This window comes from Danio rerio, chromosome 2 (genome assembly GCF_052040795.2).
Source record: "Danio rerio strain M-AB ecotype USA chromosome 2, GRCz13ab, whole genome shotgun sequence".
Classification (NCBI taxonomy): Eukaryota; Metazoa; Chordata; class Actinopteri; order Cypriniformes; family Danionidae; genus Danio; species Danio rerio.
The window spans coordinates 24,183,943-24,210,923 of NC_141022.1; the positions used below are offsets into that span (position 1 = coordinate 24,183,943).

A 26,981-nucleotide genomic window follows, 5' to 3' on the forward strand; every position below is an offset into this window, starting at 1 on the left:
AGAAGATTCAGAAGAAGAAGATTCAAAAGAAGAAGATTCAAAAGATTCAGAAGAAGATTCAGAAGAAGAAGATTCAGAAGAAGATTCAAAAGAAGAAGATTCAGAAGAAGATTCAGAAGAAGAAGATTCAAAAGAAGAAGATTCAGAAGAAGAAGATTCAAAAGAAGAAGATTCAAAAGATTCAGAAGAAGATTCAGAAGAAGAAGATTCAGAAGAAGATTCAGAAGAAGAAGATTCAGAAGATTCAGAAGAAGAAGATTCAGAAGAAGAAGATTCAGAAGATTCAGAAGAAGAAGATTCAGAAGAAGAAGATTCAGAAGAAGAAGATTCAGAAGAAGATTCAGAAGAAGAAGATTCAAAAGAAGAAGATTCAGAAGATTCAGAAGAAGAAGATTCAGAAGAAGAAGATTCAGAAGATTCAGAAGAAGAAGATTCAGAAGAAGAAGATTCAAAAGAAGATTCAAAAGAAGATTCAAAAGAAGATTCAAAAGAAGATTCAGAAGAAGAAGATTCAGAAGAAGAAGATTCAGAAGAAGATTCAGAAGAAGAAGATTCAAAAGAAGAAGATTCAGAAGAAGATTCAGAAGAAGAAGATTCAAAAGAAGAAGATTCAGAAGAAGAAGATTCAAAAGAAGATTCAAAAGATTCAGAAGAAGATTCAGAAGAAGATTCAGAAGAAGAAGATTCAGAAGATTCAGAAGAAGATTCAGAAGAAGATTCAGAAGAAGAAGAAGATTCAGAAGAAGAAGATTCAGAAGATTCAGAAGAAGAAGATTCAGAAGAAGAAGATTCAGAAGAAGATTCAGAAGAAGATTCAGAAGAAGATTCAGAAGAAGATTCAGAAGAAGAAGAAGATTCAAAAGAAGATTCAGAAGAAGAAGATTCAGAAGAAGAAGATTCAGAAGAAGAAGATTCAGAAGAAGAAGATTCAGAAGAAGAAGATTCAGAAGAAGAAGATTCAGAAGAAGAAGATTCAAAAGAAGATTCAAAAGAAGATTCAAAAGAAGATTCAAAAGAAGATTCAAAAGAAGATTCAAAAGAAGATTCAGAAGAAGAAGATTCAGAAGAAGATTCAGAAGAAGAAGATTCAAAAGAAGAAGATTCAGAAGAAGATTCAGAAGAAGAAGATTCAAAAGAAGAAGATTCAGAAGAAGAAGATTCAAAAGAAGAAGATTCAAAAGATTCAGAAGAAGATTCAGAAGAAGAAGATTCAGAAGAAGATTCAAAAGAAGAAGATTCAGAAGAAGATTCAGAAGAAGAAGATTCAAAAGAAGAAGATTCAGAAGAAGAAGATTCAAAAGAAGAAGATTCAAAAGATTCAGAAGAAGATTCAGAAGAAGAAGATTCAGAAGAAGATTCAGAAGAAGAAGATTCAGAAGATTCAGAAGAAGAAGATTCAGAAGAAGAAGATTCAGAAGATTCAGAAGAAGAAGATTCAGAAGAAGAAGATTCAGAAGAAGAAGATTCAGAAGAAGATTCAGAAGAAGAAGATTCAAAAGAAGAAGATTCAGAAGATTCAGAAGAAGAAGATTCAGAAGAAGAAGATTCAGAAGATTCAGAAGAAGAAGATTCAGAAGAAGAAGATTCAGAAGAAGATTCAAAAGAAGATTCAAAAGAAGATTCAAAAGAAGATTCAAAAGAAGATTCAGAAGAAGAAGATTCAGAAGAAGAAGATTCAGAAGAAGATTCAGAAGAAGAAGATTCAAAAGAAGAAGATTCAGAAGAAGATTCAGAAGAAGAAGATTCAAAAGAAGAAGATTCAGAAGAAGAAGATTCAAAAGAAGATTCAAAAGATTCAGAAGAAGATTCAGAAGAAGATTCAGAAGAAGAAGATTCAGAAGATTCAGAAGAAGATTCAGAAGAAGATTCAGAAGAAGAAGAAGATTCAGAAGAAGAAGATTCAGAAGATTCAGAAGAAGAAGATTCAGAAGAAGAAGATTCAGAAGAAGATTCAGAAGAAGATTCAGAAGAAGATTCAGAAGAAGATTCAGAAGAAGAAGAAGATTCAGAAGAAGAAGATTCAGAAGAAGAAGATTCAGAAGAAGAAGATTCAGAAGAAGAAGATTCAGAAGAAGAAGATTCAAAAGAAGATTCAAAAGAAGATTCAAAAGAAGATTCAAAAGAAGATTCAAAAGAAGATTCAAAAGAAGATTCAAAAGAAGATTCAGAAGAAGAAGATTCAGAAGAAGAAGATTCAGAAGAAGATTCAGAAGAAGAAGATTCAAAAGAAGAAGATTCAGAAGAAGATTCAGAAGAAGAAGATTCAAAAGAAGAAGATTCAGAAGAAGATTCAGAAGAAGATTCAGAAGAAGATTCAGAAGAAGATTCAGAAGAAGAAGATTCAGAAGATTCAGAAGAAGATTCAGAAGATTCAGAAGAAGATTCAGAAGAAGAAGATTCAGAAGATTCAGAAGAAGATTCAGAAGAAGATTCAGAAGAAGAAGAAGATTCAGAAGAAGAAGATTCAGAAGATTCAGAAGAAGAAGATTCAGAAGAAGAAGATTCAGAAGAAGAAGATTCAAAAGAAGATTCAAAAGAAGATTCAAAAGAAGATTCAAAAGAAGATTCAAAAGAAGATTCAAAAGAAGATTCAGAAGAAGAAGATTCAGAAGAAGAAGATTCAGAAGAAGATTCAGAAGAAGAAGATTCAAAAGAAGAAGATTCAGAAGAAGATTCAGAAGAAGAAGATTCAAAAGAAGAAGATTCAGAAGAAGATTCAGAAGAAGAAGATTCAAAAGAAGAAGATTCAGAAGAAGAAGATTCAGAAGAAGAAGATTCAGAAGAAGATTCAAAAGAAGATTCAAAAGAAGATTCAAAAGAAGATTCAGAAGAAGAAGATTCAGAAGAAGAAGATTCAGAAGAAGATTCAGAAGAAGAAGATTCAAAAGAAGAAGATTCAGAAGAAGATTCAGAAGAAGAAGATTCAAAAGAAGAAGATTCAGAAGAAGAAGATTCAAAAGAAGAAGATTCAGAAGAAGAAGATTCAAAAGAAGATTCAAAAGATTCAGAAGAAGATTCAGAAGAAGAAGATTCAGAAGATTCAGAAGAAGATTCAGAAGAAGATTCAGAAGAAGACGAAGATTCAGAAGAAGAAGATTCAAAAGAAGAAGATTCAGAAGAAGATTCAGAAGAAGAAGATTCAAAAGAAGAAGATTCAGAAGAAGAAGATTCAAAAGAAGATTCAAAAGATTCAGAAGAAGATTCAGAAGAAGAAGATTCAGAAGAAGATTCAGAAGAAGAAGATTCAGAAGATTCAGAAGAAGAAGATTCAGAAGATTCAGAAGAAGAAGATTCAGAAGAAGAAGATTCAGAAGAAAAAGATTCAGAAGAAGAAGATTCAGAAGATTCAGAAGAAGAAGATTCAGAAGATTCAGAAGAAGATTCAGAAGAAGAAGATTCAGAAGAAGATTCAGAAGAAGAAGATTCAGAAGAAGATTCAGAAGAAGAAGATTCAAAAGAAGAAGATTCAGAAGAAGAAGATTCAAAAGAAGAAGATTCAAAAGAAGAAGATTCAGAAGAAGATTCATAAGAAGAAGATTCAGAAGAAGATTCAGAAGAAGAAGATTCAGAAGAAGAAGAAGATTCAGAAGAAGAAGATTCAGAAGAAGATTCAGAAGAAGAAGATTCAGAAGAAGAAGATTCAGAAGAAGATTCAGAAGAAGAAGATTCAAAAGAAGAAGATTCAGAAGAAGATTCATAAGAAGAAGATTCAGAAGAAGAAGATTCAGAAGATTCAGAAGAAGATTCAGAAGATTCAGAAGAAGATTCAGAAGATTCAGAAGAAGAAGATTCAAAAGAAGAAGATTCAGAAGAAGATTCAGAAGAAGAAGATTCAAAAGAAGAAGATTCAGAAGAAGAAGATTCAGAAGAAGAAGATTCAGAAGAAGAAGATTCAGAAGAAGAAGATTCAAAAGAAGAAGATTCAAAAGATTCAGAAGAAGATTCAGAAGAAGAAGATTCAGAAGAAGATTCAGAAGAAGAAGATTCAGAAGATTCAGAAGAAGAAGAAGAAGATTCAGAAGAAGATTCAGAAGAAGAAGATTCAAAAGAAGATTCAGAAGAAGATTCAGAAGAAGAAGATTCAGAAGAAGATTCAGAAGAAGAAGAAGATTCAGAAGAAGATTCAGAAGAAGAAGAAGATTCAGAAGAAGAAGATTCAGAAGAAGAAGATTCAGAAGAAGATTCAGAAGAAGAAGATTCAAAAGAAGAAGATTCAGAAGAAGATTCAGAAGAAGAAGATTCAAAAGAAGAAGATTCAGAAGAAGAAGATTCAGAAGAAGAAGATTCAGAAGAAGATTCAAAAGAAGATTCAAAAGAAGATTCAAAAGAAGATTCAGAAGAAGAAGATTCAGAAGAAGAAGATTCAGAAGAAGATTCAGAAGAAGAAGATTCAAAAGAAGAAGATTCAGAAGAAGATTCAGAAGAAGAAGATTCAAAAGAAGAAGATTCAGAAGAAGAAGATTCAAAAGAAGAAGATTCAGAAGAAGAAGATTCAAAAGAAGATTCAAAAGATTCAGAAGAAGATTCAGAAGAAGAAGATTCAGAAGATTCAGAAGAAGATTCAGAAGAAGATTCAGAAGAAGACGAAGATTCAGAAGAAGAAGATTCAAAAGAAGAAGATTCAGAAGAAGATTCAGAAGAAGAAGATTCAAAAGAAGAAGATTCAGAAGAAGAAGATTCAAAAGAAGATTCAAAAGATTCAGAAGAAGATTCAGAAGAAGAAGATTCAGAAGAAGATTCAGAAGAAGAAGATTCAGAAGATTCAGAAGAAGAAGATTCAGAAGATTCAGAAGAAGAAGATTCAGAAGAAGAAGATTCAGAAGAAAAAGATTCAGAAGAAGAAGATTCAGAAGATTCAGAAGAAGAAGATTCAGAAGATTCAGAAGAAGATTCAGAAGAAGAAGATTCAGAAGAAGATTCAGAAGAAGAAGATTCAGAAGAAGATTCAGAAGAAGAAGATTCAAAAGAAGAAGATTCAGAAGAAGAAGATTCAAAAGAAGAAGATTCAAAAGAAGAAGATTCAGAAGAAGATTCATAAGAAGAAGATTCAGAAGAAGATTCAGAAGAAGAAGATTCAGAAGAAGAAGAAGATTCAGAAGAAGAAGATTCAGAAGAAGATTCAGAAGAAGAAGATTCAGAAGAAGAAGATTCAGAAGAAGATTCAGAAGAAGAAGATTCAAAAGAAGAAGATTCAGAAGAAGATTCATAAGAAGAAGATTCAGAAGAAGAAGATTCAGAAGATTCAGTAGAAGATTCAGAAGATTCAGAAGAAGATTCAGAAGATTCAGAAGAAGAAGATTCAAAAGAAGAAGATTCAGAAGAAGAAGATTCAAAAGAAGAAGATTCAGAAGAAGAAGATTCAAAAGAAGAAGATTCAGAAGAAGAAGATTCAGAAGAAGAAGATTCAGAAGAAGAAGATTCAAAAGAAGAAGATTCAAAAGATTCAGAAGAAGATTCAGAAGAAGAAGATTCAGAAGAAGATTCAGAAGAAGAAGATTCAGAAGATTCAGAAGAAGAAGAAGAAGATTCAGAAGAAGATTCAGAAGAAGAAGATTCAAAAGAAGAAGATTCAGAAGAAGATTCAGAAGAAGAAGATTCAGAAGAAGATTCAGAAGAAGAAGAAGATTCAGAAGAAGATTCAGAAGAAGAAGAAGATTCAGAAGAAGAAGATTCAGAAGAAGAAGATTCAGAAGAAGATTTAGAAGAAGAAGATTCAGAAGAAGATTCAGAAGAAGAAGATTCAGAAGAAGATTCAGAAGATTCAGAAGAAGATTCAGAAGAAGATTCAGAAGAAGAAGATTCAAAAGAAGAAGATTCAGAAGAAGAAGATTCAAAAGAAGAAGATTCAGAAGATTCATAAGAAGAAGATTCAGAAGATGATTCAGAAGAAGAAGATTCAGAAGAAGAAGAAGATTCAGAAGAAGATTCAGAAGAAGAAGATTCAGAAGAAGAAGATTCAGAAGAAGAAGATTCAGAAGAAGATTCAGAAGAAGAAGATTCAAAAGAAGAAGATTCAGAAGAAGATTCATAAGAAGAAGATTCAGAAGAAGAAGATTCAGAAGATTCAGAAGAAGATTCAGAAGATTCAGAAGAAGAAGATTCAAAAGAAGAAGATTCAGAAGAAGAAGATTCAAAAGAAGAAGATTCAGAAGAAGAAGATTCAGAAGATTCAGAAGAAGATTCAGAAGATTCAGAAGAAGAAGATTCAAAAGAAGAAGATTCAGAAGAAGAAGATTCAAAAGAAGAAGATTCAAAAGAAGAAGATTCAGAAGAAGATTCAGAAGAAGAAGATTCAGAAGATTCAGAAGAAGATTCAGAAGAAGAAGAAGAAGATTCAGAAGAAGATTCAGAAGAAGAAGATTCAGAATTAGATTCAGAAGAAGAAGATTCAGAAGAAGATTCAGAAGAAGAAGATTCAGAAGAAGATTCAGAAGAAGAAGATTCAGAAGAAGATTCAGAAGATTCAGAAGAAGATTCAGAAGAAGAAGATTCAGAAGAAGATTCAGAAGAAGAAGATTCAAAAGAAGAAGATTCAGAAGAAGAAGATTCAAAAGAAGAAGATTCAGAAGAAGAAGATTCAGAAGAAGAAGATTCAGAAGATTCAGAAGAAGATTCAGAAGAAGAAGATTCAGAAGAAGAAGAAGATTCAGAAGAAGAAGATTCAGAAGAAGATTCAGAAGAAGATTCAGAAGAAGAAGATTCAGAAGAAGAAGATTCAGAAGAAGAAGATTCAGAAGAAGATTCAGAAGAAGAAGATTCAAAAGAAGAAGATTCAGAAGAAGATTCATAAGAAGAAGATTCAGAAGAAGAAGATTCAGAAGATTCAGAAGAAGATTCAGAAGATTCAGAAGAAGAAGATTCAAAAGAAGAAGATTCAGAAGAAGAAGATTCAAAAGAAGAAGATTCAGAAGAAGATTCATAAGAAGAAGATTCAGAAGAAGAAGATTCAGAAGATTCAGAAGAAGATTCAGAAGATTCAGAAGAAGAAGATTCAAAAGAAGAAGATTCAGAAGAAGAAGATTCAGATTCAGAAGAAGATTCAGATTCAGAAGAAGATTCAGAAGAAGAAGATTCAGAAGAAGAAGATTCAGAAGAAGAAGATTCAGAAGAAGAAGATTCAGAAGAAGAAGATTCAGAAGAAGAAGATTCAGAAGAAGAAGATTCAGAAGAAGAAGAAGAAGATTCAGAAGAAGAAGATTCAGAAGAAGATTCAGAAGAAGATTCAGAAGAAGAAGATTCAGAAGAAGATTCAGAAGAAGAAGAAGAAGATTCAGAAGAAGAAGATTCAGAAGAAGAAGAAGATTCAGAAGAAGAAGAAGATTCAGAAGAAGATTCAGAAGAAGATTCAGAAGAAGATTCAAAAGAAGAAGAAGATTCAGAAGAAGATTCAGAAGAAGAAGATTCAGAAGAAGAAGATTCAGAAGATTCAGAAGAAGATTCAGAAGATTCAGAAAAAGTTTTAAACATTCAAAACTTTTTGTACACTCCAATACATTTGCAAATGGTGTTTTGCATTTGTGAAACGTATTTTATGAAAATGTATTTTTATTTTGTGCACCTGAAAATTTTTTGTGAATATAAATAAATATTTTACGCACGTGAATTTGATTTTATGCACGTGAATTTGGCTACGCATGTGTACATAGTGTCTTTTGTGTAAATTATTATTGAGTCTATTCTGACTCCATAGAACTGAACTAAACTGAACTTTAACTCTAAAATCTGGCCTTTACTAAAACTGTTAAGCTGCCTTGACACAATCTACATTGTAAAAAGCGCTTTATAAATAAACATTAATTGATGCTGCATTGCACTTTACCTATGAAGCGCCTTTATGTCCCAGAATGCAATGCAATTGTGACATCACAACAGCGTAGTTCCTTAGTGCTCAAGGGTTTAAAACACTTTTAAGTAAACAGGCTTAATGCCCAAAGTAGGGCACGCGGGCCAAAGCTGGCTCATTGTTTTTGGCCCTTCATAAGAAAAGGTTTGGGTACTCCTGGTTTAGAACATTTCATTTAAACCCATTTAGATGTTCCGCAAGTATAGGACACTAGTGTAATCAATTACATACATCCGAGGGAACGAGACAAAAGGGAAAGAAAGGAAAATGTGCAATTAAAGAACATTGAAAATTGGGCTGAAATGCAGCCTTAGCCTGTGGTTAAACATCTTTTATACCTCCATTAGCTTCATGCCCGGCTTCACGATCTTGGCCACTGCCGCTGCAGTTGGAGAAAGGTTTGTCAGCTCCTCTTCTGTGAGAGCTGGAACACCTGATGAAATACAAAAAACAAAGTCATGAAAAAAAATATCTTCACATGATTTAACCTATATATCGGTTTTATAAACTCATGAAAAAATGTAGCCCAAGTACACAGAAGCATTAACTTGGCCTAAAAGAATAACTGTCGCAGTGTTTCTGTGTGCCTTACCTCTCCTCTTAAAGTCTGCGAGCCTTGTGTTGGAGTTCTCCAGCTCCTTCTCCAGATGCCTAACCTTCTCACGTAAATCTGACTCTGCTTTCTCCCTTTCGCTCTGCAACTCTGACAGCTTCTTCTCGGTTCCTTTATTGGCTGTTAATTAAGAAGGCAGAATTTCAGTTCAATGTCATTTAAGATGCTGACTCCAGCCACCCTGTGCTACCCTGAGGCAGATGGTTCCGCAGCATCCGGTCACGCACTAGCCGACTGAAGGAAAGTTTCTTTCCTCAGACTATCAGGCTGATGAACACTTAACACACCCCACACAGACTCTTCCATACCCCTCACTGCACACTATCAATATGTAGCATGCACTTCACTTTAACCAATCCATACTTGATACAATACTGCCTATAACTATGTGGACACCTATTCATTGTACATATCGCTGTCAATTTTACATTGTCCTTTTTTTGTTTGTTTTTTTGAGGAGTGTGCTGTATCAGTAATTTGTACTATCTGGAGCCAGCACCAAAGCTTTTCAATCATCATAGCACACGTGCTACTAATGATGTGATGATAAAAGTGATTTAATTTGATTTTGATTTGAGATGTAACTCACCACCACATTGAATGAGGCAATGAGAAAAAATGTGTGCATTCTGTACATCAAAAACAAGACAATGGACATTTTTAATACAATTTCCTAAATATTACTACAATATTTGCAGTACAGAATATGCATGAATGTAAAGATTTCAAGCTTGTATTGTTTGCATGTCTTTCAAAATTTCAAAACAATGCAGTGTTCAGCCTTCCTTCTTGGTTTTGTTTTGTCGACTGAACAAGAAATAATACCTGCTACAAGTTAACAATTATTTTTTAACATAACAAAAGAGATCTTACTTCAATAGTCATAAAAATATGTTATTCCCGTGTAAAATAACTACAAAAATATAGAAAATAAGCATACCAATAGTAATGTAATAAATGACACTAAAGTCACTACTTTATTATCAATTATTATTAACTAAAGCGTTTATAAATCAGCCAGAAAAACATTCAGTCGAGGCCATTTATTGTAGAAAAATAAAAGATTTGCTCAAACCTTCCATTGCTTCCTTCAGCAGTTTATTGAGCTCTTCCACAGCTCTGTTCAGTTCAGTGTTCTTGGCTTCAGAATCTGATGCTGCACCCTGTCAAAAAAAGTTATGCTATTATATTACACATTAACAATGACAGGCACTTGTCATTTATTTAATTGGCATTAAAATAAATCAGCAAGTCAATAAAATAAATAAATAAATAAATGTTTAACTGACCTTGTACAAATTACATAGTTTGAGGTTTGCATTCAGCTCATTGCGGTACTTCTCTTCCATTGAGGCCCGTTGTTCTTTAGCCTAAAAATTGAACAAAAAGCTATTTGTTTCTATTCTATGCAAAGTGGTAACCCAAATAAGAATAAACTGATAAGCAACCTCTTTTAGCTTCCTCATCAGATCCTCTGTACTCTTCTGCATGCTGTCATTTGCTTTCTTGAGTGTGTTTACTTGATCCTGAAGTCTGGTCACCTGATTACAGCACATACATGACTGTTACTAATAGCAGGTCTACTAAGAATACATTCCGACACAAATGTATCTAAAAAATTCCCCCACCTCTTCCTTCTTGCTCTCTAAAGAACACCTGAGCTCCAGGTTCTCTTTGCCTTTGTCTCTGGATACGGTGTACAGCTCATCCGTCTTACTCTTCAGCTCTGTGTTCAGCCATGTGTTCTGGTTCTGGAGAAGCTCTTTTTCTTGTTCCATCCGCTTCTCACGATACTGAAACAAAGTGAAGTACACCATTTAAATAAAACTATGGACTCAATGATCAAATTTACCAAAGGGGTTATATTATACTTTTTGGAAATTGTATTATCTCATGTGTCCCCAGAATGTGTCTGTGAAATTTCAGCTCAAAATACCTTATAACTAGTGTCAATGTTCGTTTTTTTGTTTGTTTGTTTTATTAAATCTCTTGTAAATCTTCTCCTCTTTTAAAGTGGAAGCAAAAACATTTTATGTGCCATTTTAATATGCAAAAAATATCCTGTGATATATAAATATATATTTTAATATCTCATTAAATGCACATTTAAAGCTCCTTAACATGCACCTTGAATACTCTGGTATGACCAAACAAAATCTCAAAGATACACAAAATATTATATCTGTGAATGAGCAAATGCAGTGCATTCATGTTGAGAAACAATGCTAATTGATATGGAGAATAGTTCATTTGAAGTGGAATTGGTCACTTAAGTTCAAACACAAAGAAAAATATTAATTGTTTCACCATTAACTCGTCCTCCACTTTGTTCTGTTAAAACAAAAGATATTTGGAAGAATGTTGGAAACCGGTACCATTGACTTTAACAGTAATTTTTTTTCTAGTATGTCAATGGTTACAGCTACTCGCATTCTTCAAAATATCTTCTTGTGTTCAACAGAAAAAACTCAAAAGGTTTTGAAAGCACTGAAGGTTGGGTAAATTGGGAGTATATTTTCATAATTGGGTGAACTATCCTTTAAAAACTGAAAGAAGTTGTGTAAAAAAAAAAAAGTGAAAGTGTAAAAAGCATATGATGCCTTTAATTTGTTGTAGACAGAGCTGAATGAAAGTCCCTGCTTACCTGAATGGAAACCTCAGAAGACTGAAGTTCATCTAGTTTAAGCTGGAGCTCCATCTTGATTGTGTTGGTCTCCACAAGTTTGTCATTGAGACGTTTGAGATCCTCTGCATATTGGTAATGTAGAGGAATGAAAATATGGAATGAATTGACATCATTAGACAAAACATGTTAGCAATTACAGATGTCAAAAGTACTGGTGCTTTAGTCAGGAAAAAAATACTAACAAACGAATCAACTTGACCAAGATTTTTTTTCAAAAGATTGTAAAATTACACTTATATAAATGTTTTATATTTAATTTAAAGGCAAAATCTCACATTTTTATTAGTTGTACAGATATTTTTGTATAGCAACCACAAGAACAGTCAAATTGATCAAGTAATGACAACTTTGATCACTAATTCATATAACAGTGCCATAACTCCTACCACTGAGGTTTTCCACTTCTTGAGATCTCTTCTCAAGCAATCGTGACAGCTCTCGGTTTTCTGCCTCGATTTCATATTTGGCTCTAGGAGGCTTACTCTGAAATGCATAAACATTTGGATATCTTCGTCATCGTTAAACACTCAAATAAAAAATACACATGAATATGAGTTGAGAAACTCAAATAGTTACCTCTTGCGTTGTTCCCTGCACTTCTTCTATCTCTTTTAACTTCTTAAGCTCTTCCACTTAACAATCAAAACACACGCAATCATGTTATACACCATCTCTGTCAATACGATCCAAAAAAAAGGAAAAAATATATATAATAAAATAAGACATAACTTACCAAGACGGTTGTTTTCCTCCTTAATATTGTGGTAGTCCTTACTTTGGGATAGAAACTGCTCCTGACTTTCAGCAAGCTTCTTCTCGAGATTAAAGTACTGTTGCTCTGTAGATACAAATACATGTAATATGATTCTTTAACAACACTTATTTAGACACTCATGAGCATTTGAGCAATTCCATGCAAATGTCAACTTTACCATGAAAAAAAAATTACGTTTTCACCAAAATACAGAAACTGTTTCTTTGTTTTTTGTGAAACCAAGTGTTTTACAGTACTTCAGAAATACTCTAATGTCTCTTTCAATGTTTTCAAACTAATATATTTGATTTACCAAAGTCACACAAGTGGCAATTTCACATCCATAACAGAGAGATGTCCCATACATAACGACACTTTTGGAAAAATATTAAATAAAATAAAATGAATCATCTTTGTTCTATAGAGAACCTACTCTTATACTTTTGATGAGCATTACTTCTTTTGGGTTGTGCAGTTTAATTCAGAGCATTTCTACAAAGGATGTTGTATGCTGTACATTTGCAGACTTTTGTTGGTCAAATCCATAACACATGTTTATTTTCCTCATTTAAAGTATAAAAAAAGTGTTTACAGATTGATATTTTTCTGGTCCTTAAACTCTGTGGTAAGTTGTTTTGGAAAATAAGAACAGATGTTTCAATATAATTTTAACATATACTTTTGCTGTGAATTTCCGTTTTAAGATTTTACTGCAAACGTCACATTCATAACCAGGACTTGCTCATTTATGAATTAGAGTGCTGTTAAAAATAAAGTGATAAGTTAAAAAAAAAAAAAAGTGATGACACCATAAGATTCCTTACATTATCATAATATTACAATAAGTTAACTGCGTTTAAACTCAAGTCATAAGAGCTGTTTTAATTCAGTTCAGTGTAACAGGAGTTAAAATTACTAAGTTGATTCAACTTAATTAATTACTTAAAGGGATAGTTCACCCTAAAATAAAATTCTGTCATCATTTATTCTCCCTTTACTTGTCCAACACTTGTTTGAGGTTCTTTCTTCTGCTAAACAAAAAAGACAACATTTAAAGAAAGCTTAAAACCTGCAACCAATAACTTAAATGTTTGGTTTTTTTATATTATAAAAGTCAATGGTTACAGGTGTTCAGCTTTCTTCAAAATATCTTCTTTTGCATTCAACAGAAGAATGAAACGCAAAGCTTTAACAACTTGATCTTATCTATCCCTTTAAGTCACAAATAAATAAATAACCACAATTAAAAGTTGTTGTTTTTTTTACCAAAAAGGTTAACAAGAGAGCTAATATTCCACTTTATTCCCATTATCTAGTCAACTACAGACGTTACTAACTTGGTTAACTAAACTTAAAACAAGAATTAGTAGTAGATACATTTTAGTGCATCATGGGAGCAAATGACCATACAATTTGCTCTTCATAATGTTTAACCAGTATAAACGAGCGTATGAAGCCCAAGCATGCGGTTTAATGAGGGTAGATAACGTTTCTACTTTCTAAGCTGCTGTTGAATGACTCTCTGTCCCGCCTGCTGCCGTTACTCACCACAGTCTGCTTTATACCGCTCATGCTGTGATTTCAACGAGTCGATTTCCGTCTGCTGCTCTGCCAGAACCTTCTCGAGCTTGTTCTGAATGGCTTTCGGCAGTTTGTTGACCTCGGTTCTTTCCAGCGCTTGCTGAAGAAGTGCCGCCATCTCTCCGGCTCACTGCAACAGCTAGCATTAGCAGCCAGCTAGTAGTTCCTACGTCATATTTGAGCGATGTAAACTCAAGCCGCAAAGCAGCACGGACCTGCACGCGTATTGTCCAATCAAGTCTCTTGAATTGGTGTGCGTCACTTTGATGCGACGACATGTCACACGTATTGGGTCCATTTACTACTGCTGTGAGAGCTCATCAGCTGTTTGAAGAAGTGTGCATGATCTGAAGGTTTTTATTTGCTGTATATTTTTCTTATATATTTATATATTTCTATATACGACACTGTTTTTGTTGTGTTTGCTAAGATATCGTTATTCTCAATATGTTTAAAGATGTTTTATATGTATGGCTATGGATTTATTGTTGGACGTTCAACTGTTTTGTGTATCTGTAGTTTGGAACTAGACTGTAGAGATATTTTTATACTTGTGTATTATATTATATATTATCTTATAATTATAATGTTTGACGCCAATAATGCAATTCAAAAGGGTTTACCTTAGTTTTAAAATTAACATAGGCATAACTAAATTAAATCAAATGTGTTGTAATAATTATAACAAAAATAGTTTAATATATTAAGTAAATTCAAATCAGAGTAAACAAACAGACAATCGTTAATACTGTATTAAAATAAGTAGATAACTGTGTGATTTAAACCAATAATATAGCAGTACAATGAGTAATAAGAAATAATGATGAGTAACTGAACAAAAACTAAACATTAAACATTTTTTATAATGTGTATTTTCACAGTGTAAAATGAGTTTTTATACAAGAAACTATTCAGATGCCTTTTACATTTAAGGTTGGGTGTCATTTGCAAGAGTAATATCGCATTTTAGGGTTCAGATACATATAAATCCTTAAAATAAAAATAATCAGAGATTTTAATACTGGTCCTGCACCAATAATTAGCCACAACATGAAAATGATTTCACAGAAGATTTGTCATGACCAAAAGTCGATTAAGTAAACCATTTCAGTAAGAAAATTTACCCTAATTCAATTTCTCACTTGTATTGGTGGGAGTATTAATTGTGTTACTAATAGTAATAATGCTGGTAACACTTTATTTTGTTGGTACATTTGAGTATTAGTCGACTGTCTGCTTAATATCTGTTAATACTGCTTCTACAGACATTTACCTGACTATAAGTCATTGTCAACTTACACTAACCCTAACCCCAACCTAACAGTCTGCTCATAATCGAATGAGAATAAGTTGACACGTAGATGCAATGGATCTTAAATTTCACAATCGGACCATTAAGACAAAGTGTAACCATAATGCTAATAACATTTTCCCTTAATAACTGCAGTACCTAACTGAAAAACAATATGGATTATTTATTTATTTTGCATATAGTTTAAAATAACAGTTATGTGAAGTGAGCATTGTAAACTGTGCATTTGGATTTTAAGTCCAGCTCCCTAACTGTTATGGCACATCTACCTCAAAAACATAACAGAATATATTTTTTGTAGTTAGGTATTTTACAAGCTGGTTGATATATTATTACCATTTACTATATTGATTGTTTTAACAGGCAGAATGGGAAGGAGTTACTTCGTAGATGAAGCTGTAGAGGAATACCTTAGTGGTCTTCAGGCAGCTCCTGGATCATGTGTCACAGGACTCCTCGCTGGTCACGTAAGAAAGCGAAACTAACCTGTATTTAAACATGTTAGGTCACAGAAACACACTTTCTTTCCTGACTGTTTTCTTTTACAGTCGTCTCCTCAGAGGGATTTTGTGGTGTTAGCAGTGCAGACTCCTCACAGGGAGAGCGAGGGGCAGACAAAAGCTACAGCTGGAGGAAGTGCACTTGATGATATTGATGTGGCGTGGCTGACAGAACATGCCAAGCAGGTGGGCAGTATTTTTTTATAGTGATGGCAAGATATATGACAATATTTACATAAAGCATTAATCCTGTACACACAACCAAACATGTAACATAAGTTGACTGCTAACATTCAACCTTTTATAAAAATGTGTGTGTTTGTGTATGTGTCTGTGTGTTTGTGTTATAATGTGTATAGGTGTAAGCAAAAAGATTGGATTGATAGGGTTTTGAGAGATATTTGAAAAAGAAAAATTAACAAATAAATTTAAAAAAAGAAAAAGATTAGTAACACTGGTAATAATTACAACATTAATAATGATAATAAGAATGGTCAATAATCAATATGGATTTAGGACATCAGAAGAAAGGAGTAACTCATCCCAATGTTTACAGACAACATTATTTGGATATTAGAAGCCAATATTCTCAGCATTCACCTATTTTTACAGATGGCTCTAAGGTGGAAAATAGCGTAGCAGCTGCAATGGTAACTGGTCAACAACATTATGGAATCAGTCTGCCTAAAGAATGCTCCATATTCACAGCTGAAGCCCGCGCTTTACTTTTAGCATTGGAGTATATAGAAAATGCCCAACAAAAGAAATCCATCATTTTTACAGACTCTAAATCATGCCTCCAAGTTATGGAATCTTCAACGAATAATCATCCTTTGATTGATAATATTTTAACTAAAGTTCACCAACTACAAAATCATTTTTATCACATCATTTTTTGCTGGGTTCCAGGACATGTCGGACTTTTAGGCAATGAGCGAGCTGATGCAGCTGCTAAAGATGCTTTGAAGCAAGTAGTGAACAAATGCCAAATTCCTCCATCAGAGATGAAACCTTTTATCAACGCTTACATTTTAAACAAGTGGCAAAAGGAATGGGATGCATTAGAAAACAATAAATTACATGAAATCAAACCTCAAGTTTCACACAGAATTTTAAGACATTTTAAGAATCGATTTGATCAAGTAGTTTTTACCAGATGTGGTATTGGGCATACGAGAATAACACATGGTTTTTTCTTCAAGGTGAAAACCCTACTCAGTGTTTGTGCTGCAAAACTCCTCTTACTGTAAAACATATTTTACTGGACTGTCCTGCTTTTACTGATTCCTGAAGGACTTTTTATGAAATTAACTCTTTTAAGGACATTTTTGACAAAGTAACACCCGAAAAGATTTTAGAATTTTTATCATGTATTAACACAAAAAATCTTATTTAATTTATGTTTTATTTTGTTTGTTGATTTTTAAATTGTATATTTATTGTTGAAAGATTCCTGCCATGAAGATAGCCTTGGGTGCTGACATGGCACTAAATAAAAAATACATTACATTAAGAATGGTCATAATAAAAGAAAAGAAAGAATAAGGAACGGAGCAAGGGATGATTTTATTCAAAGGGAAGCACATATCCAGCACCACCCTGCCCCATCATCCCTTATTCTTTAACTCATTTTGAACCTTGTTTTAAACAATAGCTATTTGAATTGTATTTTTTAGTGTGCCGAAAAAACCGCCAGCAAAACTAAAGCCAATATATTTCTTTACCCATCTCCCATCATACACACTTTAAAACACACAAACATACACCTTTATTTATTCTCATTCCTTTTTCAGTATATCGTAGTGTATACTGTTTATTAATAAATTTGATTCATGTAAAAAGTAAATAAATAAAAAAGCAGCATTAATTTACGCCCCCTCATGATAGGTAGGCACAGTGTGTACTGTTGTACAGCTGCAGGCACCACTGATTATATATATATACATACATACTGTATATACAGTTTATATACATTCACACACACATACATACATACATTAAATACCCATGCTAATATCATGATATATCATTATCTGAGAAAAAAAATGGCGTGATACTATTGTTTCATGAGTTTATCTGTGATTCCCACCTTATATATTAAGGGTGGGGATCACAGGTAAGCTCACGATACAATACTATCATTACATTATTTATTCTCAATAATAATATATCACAATTTCAGCGATTCTGTGATATATCACAAGAAAACCATCTACAATATATCAAGATGTAGGAAATATGTACAAAAAAACAACAGCACAACATTTCCTCTACAAGCAAAGGTCTATGTTTAATGTGGGTTCCCTTGGCACTAAGCACAACTTGAACTGTTTTGTTCTGTTTTTCCTAAATAATGTGCTGTGTAATATCAGGCTTTTTAGCACTTCCGAGAGATCTTCTTTAGGTTTACAGTGTCATATCTTTCTTTTTCTGTTCAGGTGATCTCATACAATCTCTGTAATATTCAGGTTTGGACCCTGTTGAGGCCATTTCATGACTGTCTGTATACAAATAAATATTTAAACTTTCTCTCTTCAAGGTGTCCCGCATGCTGCCGGGAGGTCTTTGTATTCTTGGCCTGTTTATAGTAACTCCGCCTGAACTCTCCAAAGATGCCAACAACACTTTAAAAAGGGTATACCATTAATGTATTTGTCTGTTTATTTTAGGGCTACTGCACGATACTGGGAATATATGTAATACTCAATGTCGCTGTTCAGTATGGCTATAGCAATATTTCTCGCGATGTAACAAAAAACCTAAATATGTTCTTCTTTGAAAGCAGTATAATGTAGGTTATTGAGTTACATTACAAGTCTTAAATATTTTTATTATGTTTTATAAAATAATAAATATTTATTACAAAGCATTTTACCCCAGTGCAGCCCTAGTTTATTTGCTAATTTGTTTATCCAGAGCAAATAACTTATTTTTTAATGATAGAATACAGAATCCAAAAAAAAGTGCTTCAGGGGTATCTATTGTGTTCCAAAATTCTTGGGCTTTTTCACCTACTTTCTGAGTGTCTTGAACTAATGATTTTTTATTTTATTTTAAAATGACTGAATAATAACAATTATTGTACAATTATGTACAATTATTTTTTTTAAATATAATTTAAATGATATAATTTAAATAGCTTTTTTATTTTGCTTTGTCAAAGAACATTTTGTAAACCATCACAGCATCATTACTTATACAGTATGTCCTGGTCTCTTTATGTAGCTTATATTTGCCATGGATAAGTACATAACTAAGGGAAGACTGTGGGACCTGTCAGAGGAGGACGTGACTGAGCGAGTCACCCTGCACATCTGCTCCAAAACGAAGAAGTATCCTTCACATGGCCTTCAATAATATTTCTCCTGTGAACTAAAAGCATCACCCTTTAAGAACCTCAAAAATCTGCATAATCCTTAACTTAAACTGTACAGAGCTGTCTGCAAAACATTTGATGTAAAAGATCCAAAGGTTCGAGACTAATTCTTCTGTTTAAAAGAAAATAGTGTGAGAAATTGTATTTTGTTGTGTTTTATTTCTTTTGCGCTTTGATTAATAGAGTTCGGCCAAGCCAGCAGACTGGAAGTATCAGACAGGAGTCTCTTCACCCTGGCCCATGCTAACCTGCTCTGTTGAGGTGGATCTGCAGATCCCTCTCATAGGTTCTTCCTCTGATAACATAGAAACGTGCATGAAGGTGAGACAGAAGACATGGTAGACTCTCTAGAGCTCTGGGTTGGACCTCATATTGACATGTGATCATCATAGAGGTTTTATCAGCTGCACATTCATGATGTAAATCTTCTGCCCACTATAGCCAGCTAATCCAGCTTCATGGTACAGGCCGCATCTTGTTTATCGGGGTTCCTCAGGGATCAGTTCCTGGTTCCCTTCTCTTCCCTTCTCCCTTTATTTACACCACTTCGCTGGGTCGCATCATTTGAGAACATGGCTTTTATTACCATTTCTAGGCTGACATCACACAGCTCTTCCTCTGCTGTTGTTGCTTTTCTGCTTTAATATTTAACAAATTGGGTGTTCAGAGATGTCATACTGCAGACACCGGCTGTAATGTGTGGTCATTTACATTTAAATGTAGTCATTTAGCAAACACTTTTGAATTCGGCGATTCAACTAGAAGAGGCAATGCACACAAGAAGAGCTAATTATACAATGAAAATGTTTGTGCTCAGATGATTTAGTGTAAAGAGGAGGAAAGTGTTTTTTTAAGAGAGCAAGAGAGAGTTTTTTTCGACAGGTGGTTTGTCAAGTTGTGGAGCACACTTCATTAATGCACAATGTTTTTTGAGAAAGGGTTTTTATATGGAATTATTGTAAAAATGTGTCAAAGGATGCAAATGTGAAAAAATAGTTATTTGAGTTGATTATTTAAGTTACTTTTGCTTTTTTAATCGGCTCAAACCAGTTTGGTCTTATTCTTTCACGTTTTCTTTTCTTCTAGAGCAGGGGTCACCAAACTTGTTCCTGGAGGGCCGGTGTCTTGCAGATTTTAGCTCCAACCCTAATCAAACACACCTGAATGAGCTAATCAAGGTCTTACTAGGTATACTTGAAACACCCAGCCAGGTGTGTTGAAGCAAGCTTGAGCTAAATCCTGCAGGGACACCGGCCCTCTAGAACCGAGATTGGTGACCCCTGTTTTAGAGCATTTGCTGTAAAGCCCAGAAATGGTTATGCCTAAAAAAAAACAATAGATCAGCAGATTCAACCATTCGAAGTCACTTAAAGGCATAGTTCACCCAAAACTAAAATTTACTCATCATTTACGCTCATGTGGTTCCAACCTTTCTTTTTTCATTGGACACAAACCAAAAAATAATAGCAATTTATTAAAAGCATGTTTACATCTTTTTCAAGAAATCTTTTCTGTTCATCAGAAGAAAGAAACTCATTAATGTTTAGAAAAAGGGGAGAGTAAAAGTAAACAAAGACAGATTGTTTATTTTTAGGTGAACTATCCCTTTAACTAATTTTTTTCAGATCATTTGAATCTGAGCAGATTTGCTTAACCACATATAGTTGCTTCTCTGTGAGTGGCTGATTAGGTGCTTCAGTTGACAAGAAGTGGAAGTAATACCTAATAAAGTGGCCATTGTATAAACAAGTGTATAAACAAGAAAGTAATAGAATAAAAGTAGGCCAGTGGGTTGTGCATTTTATCTTCTTTTTTTTCCTCTTGTCTAGGATGGTCTTATGAGGTGGGCTAAACAGATTGAGGCTGGTTACTGTCTCATAAGTGGCAGACAGGCATTAGATGACGCTGAACTCTTCATAGGACAGGTAAAAACTAATTAAATAATCCCTCTGTCATATTAATTATATATATAAAATAAAATGTACATTTTTTTCTTCCAGAAAAAGAACCCAAAGACAAGCCATCGTCAGATACTACCTGTGCGGATCCTTGTCTCAAATGTGAGCTTATGATAATCTTCTCATTTACATCAATTGTTTGAATGGAGCATGGGTGTGTGTGTGTGTGTGTGTGTGTGTGTGTGTGTGTGTGTGTGTGTGTGTGTGTGTGTGTGTGTGTGTGTGTGTGTGTGTGTGTGTGTGCGTGTGTGCGTGTGTGCGTGTGTGCACGTGTGTGTGTGTGTGTGTGTGTGTGTATATTGACAGTTGTGTAATAAGAATATTAATGTTGCAGGAGAAGTCAGATGTGGACGAGCGGTGCAGTGCTGTGGTTCAAGTGTGCAGTGGCTCCATGAGAGTTCGAGGAGTCGTTCACTGCAGGGCTTATATAAACAGCAACAAACCTAAAGCCAGACATGCAGTGCAGGTCATTAAAGCCTTGTATCAAAAAAATATTATGATTTCCAAAGTATTGTGACACTGAATGACGCTTAATTCTGCTTTGAATCACAAGAATAATTGACGTTATTCTAACAATTTTTTAAATTATAATTAACTTTACATGTTATTATCATTATGGTTCAATTTACATTGAATATCACTAAATGTCAAATAAATATCAATTTCCATTCTGTACATTCTAATGTTAAGATGTCTGAATTTACTTCAAGCATTGCAGATGACCACACTTTCTCCTGTTTTTAGGATATAGTTTTAATTTGTTTTCCCTTTGTACTCATAGGCTATTAAAAGAGACATCATAAACACAGTTTCCTCTAGAGTGGAGATGTTTCTAGAAGATCTTTTAATGAGTGAAGGGAGTCACAAAGGTACAGTTGAGCACAATGTCTTACACATGATGTTTGGAAAAAAACAGTGCATATAGAAATAAAAGTAATGCCATCATTTAGGCTTATTTATACTCATCATGTCATTCTAAATCAAGACACTTGTTCTTCTGTGGAACATAAACAAAAATTATTTGAAGAAAGCTGGTAATCATGCTGTAGTAGTGTGTAGAAACCAAAGCTTTTCCACTAAAAAAACCCAAAGTCTTTAAATTTGGAACAATGTGAGGGTGAATAAAAGATGGCTATAAAAAATAGGTAAACAAACGCTTAAAGATTTTTAGAAATCTTTACAAAATGGCCGCCAGATGGCGATATGATGCCATTTCTTTCTTCATTGATTGAAGGAATTTTGTACTGTTTTGAAGTTCATAGTTTCAATAAGTGTAGTGAGTTTAAATATTGTTTTTTTAGGTCTTTCCACTGGCCAACAGGCTCTTCCTCGCCGTGTGTTTGCCCCAATGCCCTTTTCCAGCCTCTCTGTGTGTGACTACATGTTCCCAGATGAAAACACAGCTGATGTGGCAGAGCGTCTGAAAGAGATGCTGGACTGTGAAACACCAGTAGAGGACATAGACATTAGTCTGGAGAGCAACCAGTGTATGTTTTTTATATTTCAATATGAGACTTTAGGGATTAATTAAACCATTATCTTACTTTATTTGAGTGTTTCATGGTATAACAGCTTATTTGAATAGCAAAATAGTGGAATTTCACTGTTGTGTTTGTTTGTGTCATCTCTAAGAGTATTGTGCAATGTAGAGCAAGTCCTTGCAGTGTTCTATAGGACTCAAGGATGACTGAACACAAAAAGTCAATAGAATAGTTATGGTTAAACAGACAAGAATGCGTATAGGTGTGTGATTTGGAGAATACCAAGGGATAAACCTTTTCTAAATGAGCACATACAGACCTTTTGTGACACACCCTGCCTCATTTCCCGCTCAAAATAATAGCCAGCTACACCTCGTCTCTTGTTCAAACCAGTTGAAGGCCACAAATGGTTTTCCATGTATGGTTAAAAGGAAAACCGTTGTAATGTGACTAGCCACAGGCTGGAGAATATCAGATCCCTTGTAATAACAGGGCCTTGGGGAGTTTAGGATTATCGTCTCTATGGCAACACAACTCAACCTGCTCCTTCTAGTTTCATTTTGTAAGTGTAACAAGCCTACAATGCCCATTGATTAAATGTTTACATGTTTGTACATGTCTTTTTTTTCCAGTACTTTCCACTGGATCAGTGATAACTGACAGCCACAGTGATGATTCCAGTGAACATATCAACTCAGTAGTCCAAGATGAAAATCTCAAAATTCAGAAAGCACCGCAATACTATGCTGGTAAGTGGCTAAAATCATTGATAATTGCAACTTCCTCTAAATCACGTATTTTAATTCTTGGTTGTGGAATGACTTTAGTAATAGAATAGAATAAATAATATTCCTTGTTTTGTGGTGTTAAAATAGTTGGTCTCACCAAAAAATTAAAGGGATAGTTCACCCCAAAATTAAAATTTACTCACAATTAACTCATCTTCAAGTTGTTTCAAACCTTAATGAGCTTCTCTTTTCTGTTGAACACATAAATATATATTTTGAAGAACAGCAGTACCATGTAGCCATTGATTCATTCATTCATTTTCCTTCGGCTTAGTCCCATTATTCAACAAGGGTCACCACAGCGGAATGAACCACCAACTTATCCAGCATATGTTTTACACAGCAGATGTCCTTCCAGTTGCAACCTGGTACTGGGAAACACCCATACACAATCAAATTCACTCTCATAAACTACGACCAATTTAGTTAATTCAATTTACCTATACAGCATGTCTTTGGACTGTGTGGGAAACCGGAGCACCCAGAGGAACCATGTAAACACGGGGAGAACATGCAAACTCCACACAGAGCCACCGTGTCGCCCCTTGTAGCCATTGACTTCTAGTAAAAAAATGTATAAGTACAAATCAATTATCCTCTTTTGAATGCTAATCAAGCGAAAGAAACTCAAATATGTTTGGGACAAGTGTAGTAGGAAGAGGGGTTTTCACACTTGATTTCGTTAACTCTGGGTTATTCTAAACCCCAGGTACACACTAGTGATGCATAATATATTGGCAACCATATTAGTATTACAGATAAATGCTTAAATTCATCATCATTATTGACTGATAAGAACACAGTTAGTCAGTTGGTAAAATGATGATTATTTTTACCTATTTATCAACTTTATATGAGTTTGCTGGAGGAACATGAGGTATTTGATTGGTGTTTTCTATATGACGTAACAACACACACACAGCAGATACGCATTTTAGAAATGTTTATGCTAGTGGAAGACACAATGTAATGGGAGAAAATAGTTACTTCCAAATATAAAGTCATAATTTACCAGTATTAGTCAAAATTTCATTATCAATACATCCCCAAGCCACGGGATTGCGCATCCTCACATTTTATTGCTGTCAAATTCCCTATAAATGTATAAAATCATAAATTAAACTAAGGGCCAGTTCTAGATCATTTTTACAGGGTTTTTACAGGTCATCACAGTCCCCCTAAAACTATAAGAATGTATCTGATCAAGCTGGCCTGTGCAGCTTACTCTAGAAAGTTGTGTGTTTTCACAATTTTTGTATTATTTATGCTTTTAGGCAGGATTGCCTTATGAGTTTTGCAGTTGATTTACCTTGACAATCATGCAAACTGCCAGGCCATTTATTGGTTTATTGTTAGCCATTCTTCTGACCCCCGCCAAATTATTACCCCCACTTAAGTCCACAGTGTAGATAGGTTTAGGATTAGGGGTGGGGTCAGGATTAGCAATTTAGTAGCCGCTTTTATCTGAGGGAAGTGGTAATTATTTAGCCGGGGGTCAGTATTCACAACCCCACGCCTTTTTGTCTTTGTTATCTTTAATTGAAATCTAAAGAATTGTCTTTGCTCTGTTTTTAAGTCATTTGTTGATGTTACTTAAAAAAAAAAAAAAAAAAAGAGTAAACCAGTTGTATTTTAAAGGGGTTAGTTGACTTTACTTTAAAAAAAAAAGGTGAGTAATCCATTTGTCCTATAAAATGAAGTAAATGAACCGTGTGCAAAATTATAAAATAAAGTAAACGTAACTATTCCAAGTCATAACAGGTTTACTTACTTCTATAAATAAAGTAACTAAACTTTTTTGTACAGTGTGTTTCTCTGTTGAAATCAGTTTGACAGAATATTAGTTGCCAGAATATCCTTAATCACTCCTGTCCAGCCCCTTAAATTACTGAAGCAAAGTCAAAATCTTCTGTATTTATTCATGCTGTCAGTTGTAAAAGAAAGAAATCTTAAGTTTAATATTTGAACTTCATGTTAGTTAGTCTAGCAATAGATTTTTAATTATATAATTTTTTTTGGTGTGATTGAACATTGTAATTGGGAATTGTGAACATTAACTGATATATATGGTCAGTGAATGCTTTTACAGTATTTTTGGTCAGTGAATGCTTTTTCAAGACCAACATCTAAACCTCTGGGTAGACTATGCCAGTTTTACTAGTTAATAATTATAATTTGATGACAATTGTTTTTTGTTGGCAAAAAGTATCTGTAGACAAAAAGGATATGTAGACATATGTAGACTTTTAAAAATGCATTTTCATTGTTGCCATCAGTGGTTCCATTTAAGAACCTTTTCATTCCACAAATAGTTCTTTATAGAAGTAAAAGAAAAACTTTTTTCACTAAATGTTTCTATTTGGTATCACTGCAAAAACACACCCTTTTGAAAACGTTTATTTATTTATTTTTTTAACAGTTTTTACAGTTTGAACTGCACTGCCGAAAATACATTGTTATGTCATTAAATGCATTTTTGTATTATTTTGGTAATTGTTTAATTGTAATTGTTTTAATGTGTAAGTTACTTTTAACTGCTACATAATTGTACACTGGTTTCAATTTAGAAAGAGGCAGAACTTTGACAATAATCTCTTTTGCCACATTCTCACTGATTTCCCCCCGAGGATGAAATCCTAGAACCGCCCTTAATAAATAACTCTCCTCTTCACCTCACATGTCACATTTTCTTCTGCCTAAATACTGAAACTACTGTTTATAAAACACACAGGGTTTCCATGACAATCCGCAGATGTGAATATTAAGAATCTTGCTGTATATAAAGCCGCATCTTTTTAAATGTGACATTTTAAATGGCTTTAATACCAGCTAATAACAATGGTAACCTCGTTTACCAGTATAAAAGAAAGCTAACGGCAGCCCCTTTCCAGTTCAGTACTTTCTCCTTGTTTCTTTTCATTGTTATTACACAGCTAAATTTTTAGATTATTTTTGTTTTGTTTAATTTTTATGTTTGTATTATTTGGGTTTTCAATTCCATGTCAACAGCTCTTTAAGAAATATAATTTCCAGGAAAAAACATGACGTGTTCAATTATTTTCCCCTCTGTAAATACTCATAAACTTTTTTGGGTCAAGCAAAATTGGCTATTTACTACACTAGGAAGGTAAAAAACTGTTTTATTATTTATTTATTTATTTATTTATTTATTTATTTATTTATTTATTTATTTATTTATTCATTATCATTATTCATTATTAATTTGTAAAATCCAGGATCTTGGTTGATTTTTTTTGGTTGTACAAACCTGGATTTTACCTGATTATAAATCTAGATTTTAAGTGTTTTGAAACGATTTGGTGTTATAAAGGGGTTTTTAAAGTGAGTCATTTAGTTTTAAAATGTAAAGATTGGTTTGATGTATAATGTCTTTAAAAATTGTATTAAAGGTGTGTTGAAAATTCAAATTCTCTCTCTCTCTCTCTCTCTCTCTCTCTCTCTCTCTCTCTCTCTCTCTCAGGTGTTGCAGTATCAGCAGCCATTGCTCTCCTCGCCACGGCCGTATCTCTGCTGTATCTGAGTGAATGAAAATGAAAATATTGAATATGTTAGCATGAGTGTACAAGTGAGTATGTGTAATATACTGTGATCTTAAAAATTGATTTCAAGTATAATTCTTAAATAGAGCCATTATATTGTAAAAAATATATATATACACATACAAATATTTGACAGTCATTAACACTACACAACATTTACCTTCTCACCTCACTGATGGCTTCATTCTTTTGACATGATTTGAAAATAAAACATTAAGGTCAGGTCTGCTGTTTTCAAAAATGGTTTGTTGATGGACATTGTTGTGTTTTTGAATGGTTTCCATGGAGTTAGAAAAACAGCATTTCCAATATATCTTAAGGTGTTATTTGGGTAATAACATACCAGATGCCTAAAGTGCACCTTACGCAATCACGTGTCTTGTTTTTTTCCTTTTTGTTTTCTTTGTTGTGCAATATTTTACCTGGCATGTAGTCATACTAATCTTTTAGTTCATAACAAATCAAAAGAAAACAAAAATAGTTGTCATATTATGTGTGTTTAGTGAATGTTTGAGGTTTGCTTAAAATG

General features: G+C 33.5%; 3 protein-coding genes across 4 annotated transcripts in view; 2 read left to right on the top strand and 1 right to left on the bottom strand.

Annotated features, from left to right (window-relative positions):
- Positions 1 to 13,627, bottom strand: part of LOC141378042 (nucleoprotein TPR-like) — a 55,751-nt gene extending 42,124 nt beyond the window's left edge. For both annotated transcript variants that reach the window (XM_087240719.1, XM_087240718.1), the window contains exons 1-11: positions 13,445 to 13,627; positions 11,876 to 11,980; positions 11,719 to 11,774; positions 11,529 to 11,625; positions 11,101 to 11,204; positions 10,085 to 10,249; positions 9,905 to 9,997; positions 9,746 to 9,826; positions 9,532 to 9,619; positions 8,436 to 8,576; positions 8,182 to 8,276 (exon numbers count right to left, since the gene is read on the bottom strand). In XM_087240719.1, the coding sequence (XP_087096845.1) occupies positions 8,182 to 8,276; positions 8,436 to 8,576; positions 9,532 to 9,619; positions 9,746 to 9,826; positions 9,905 to 9,997; positions 10,085 to 10,249; positions 11,101 to 11,204; positions 11,529 to 11,625; positions 11,719 to 11,774; positions 11,876 to 11,980; positions 13,445 to 13,595 (1,176 nt within the window). In that variant the 5' untranslated portion in view covers positions 13,596 to 13,627. The remainder of the gene's footprint in view (positions 1 to 8,181; positions 8,277 to 8,435; positions 8,577 to 9,531; positions 9,620 to 9,745; positions 9,827 to 9,904; positions 9,998 to 10,084; positions 10,250 to 11,100; positions 11,205 to 11,528; positions 11,626 to 11,718; positions 11,775 to 11,875; positions 11,981 to 13,444) is intronic.
- Positions 5,877 to 6,607, top strand: LOC147846328 (uncharacterized). Its single transcript, XM_087240777.2, has one exon. The coding sequence runs from the start codon at positions 5,877 to 5,879 to the stop codon at positions 6,369 to 6,371; it is 495 nt and encodes a 164-aa protein (XP_087096903.1). The 3' UTR covers positions 6,372 to 6,607.
- Positions 13,628 to 13,762: 135 nt separating the features above from the next.
- On the top strand, positions 13,763 to 26,688 carry odr4 (odr-4 GPCR localization factor homolog). The gene is given in 14 exon segments (NM_200616.3): positions 13,763 to 13,830; positions 15,153 to 15,256; positions 15,338 to 15,475; positions 17,829 to 17,924; positions 18,515 to 18,621; positions 18,724 to 18,760; positions 18,849 to 18,986; positions 20,495 to 20,590; positions 20,666 to 20,725; positions 20,958 to 21,089; positions 21,405 to 21,492; positions 21,925 to 22,110; positions 22,737 to 22,853; positions 26,374 to 26,688. Coding segments are annotated over 13 exon segments (1,362 nt in total). The 5' UTR covers positions 13,763 to 13,830; positions 15,153 to 15,157; the 3' UTR covers positions 26,442 to 26,688.
- Positions 26,689 to 26,981: the final 293 nt, after the last annotated feature.

Bases quoted from the DNA above. Each gene is read 5' to 3' on its own strand.
- LOC147846328 (XM_087240777.2), top strand. From the start codon at position 5,877: ATGATTCAGAAGAAGAAGATTCAGAAGAAGAAGAAGATTCAGAAGAAG.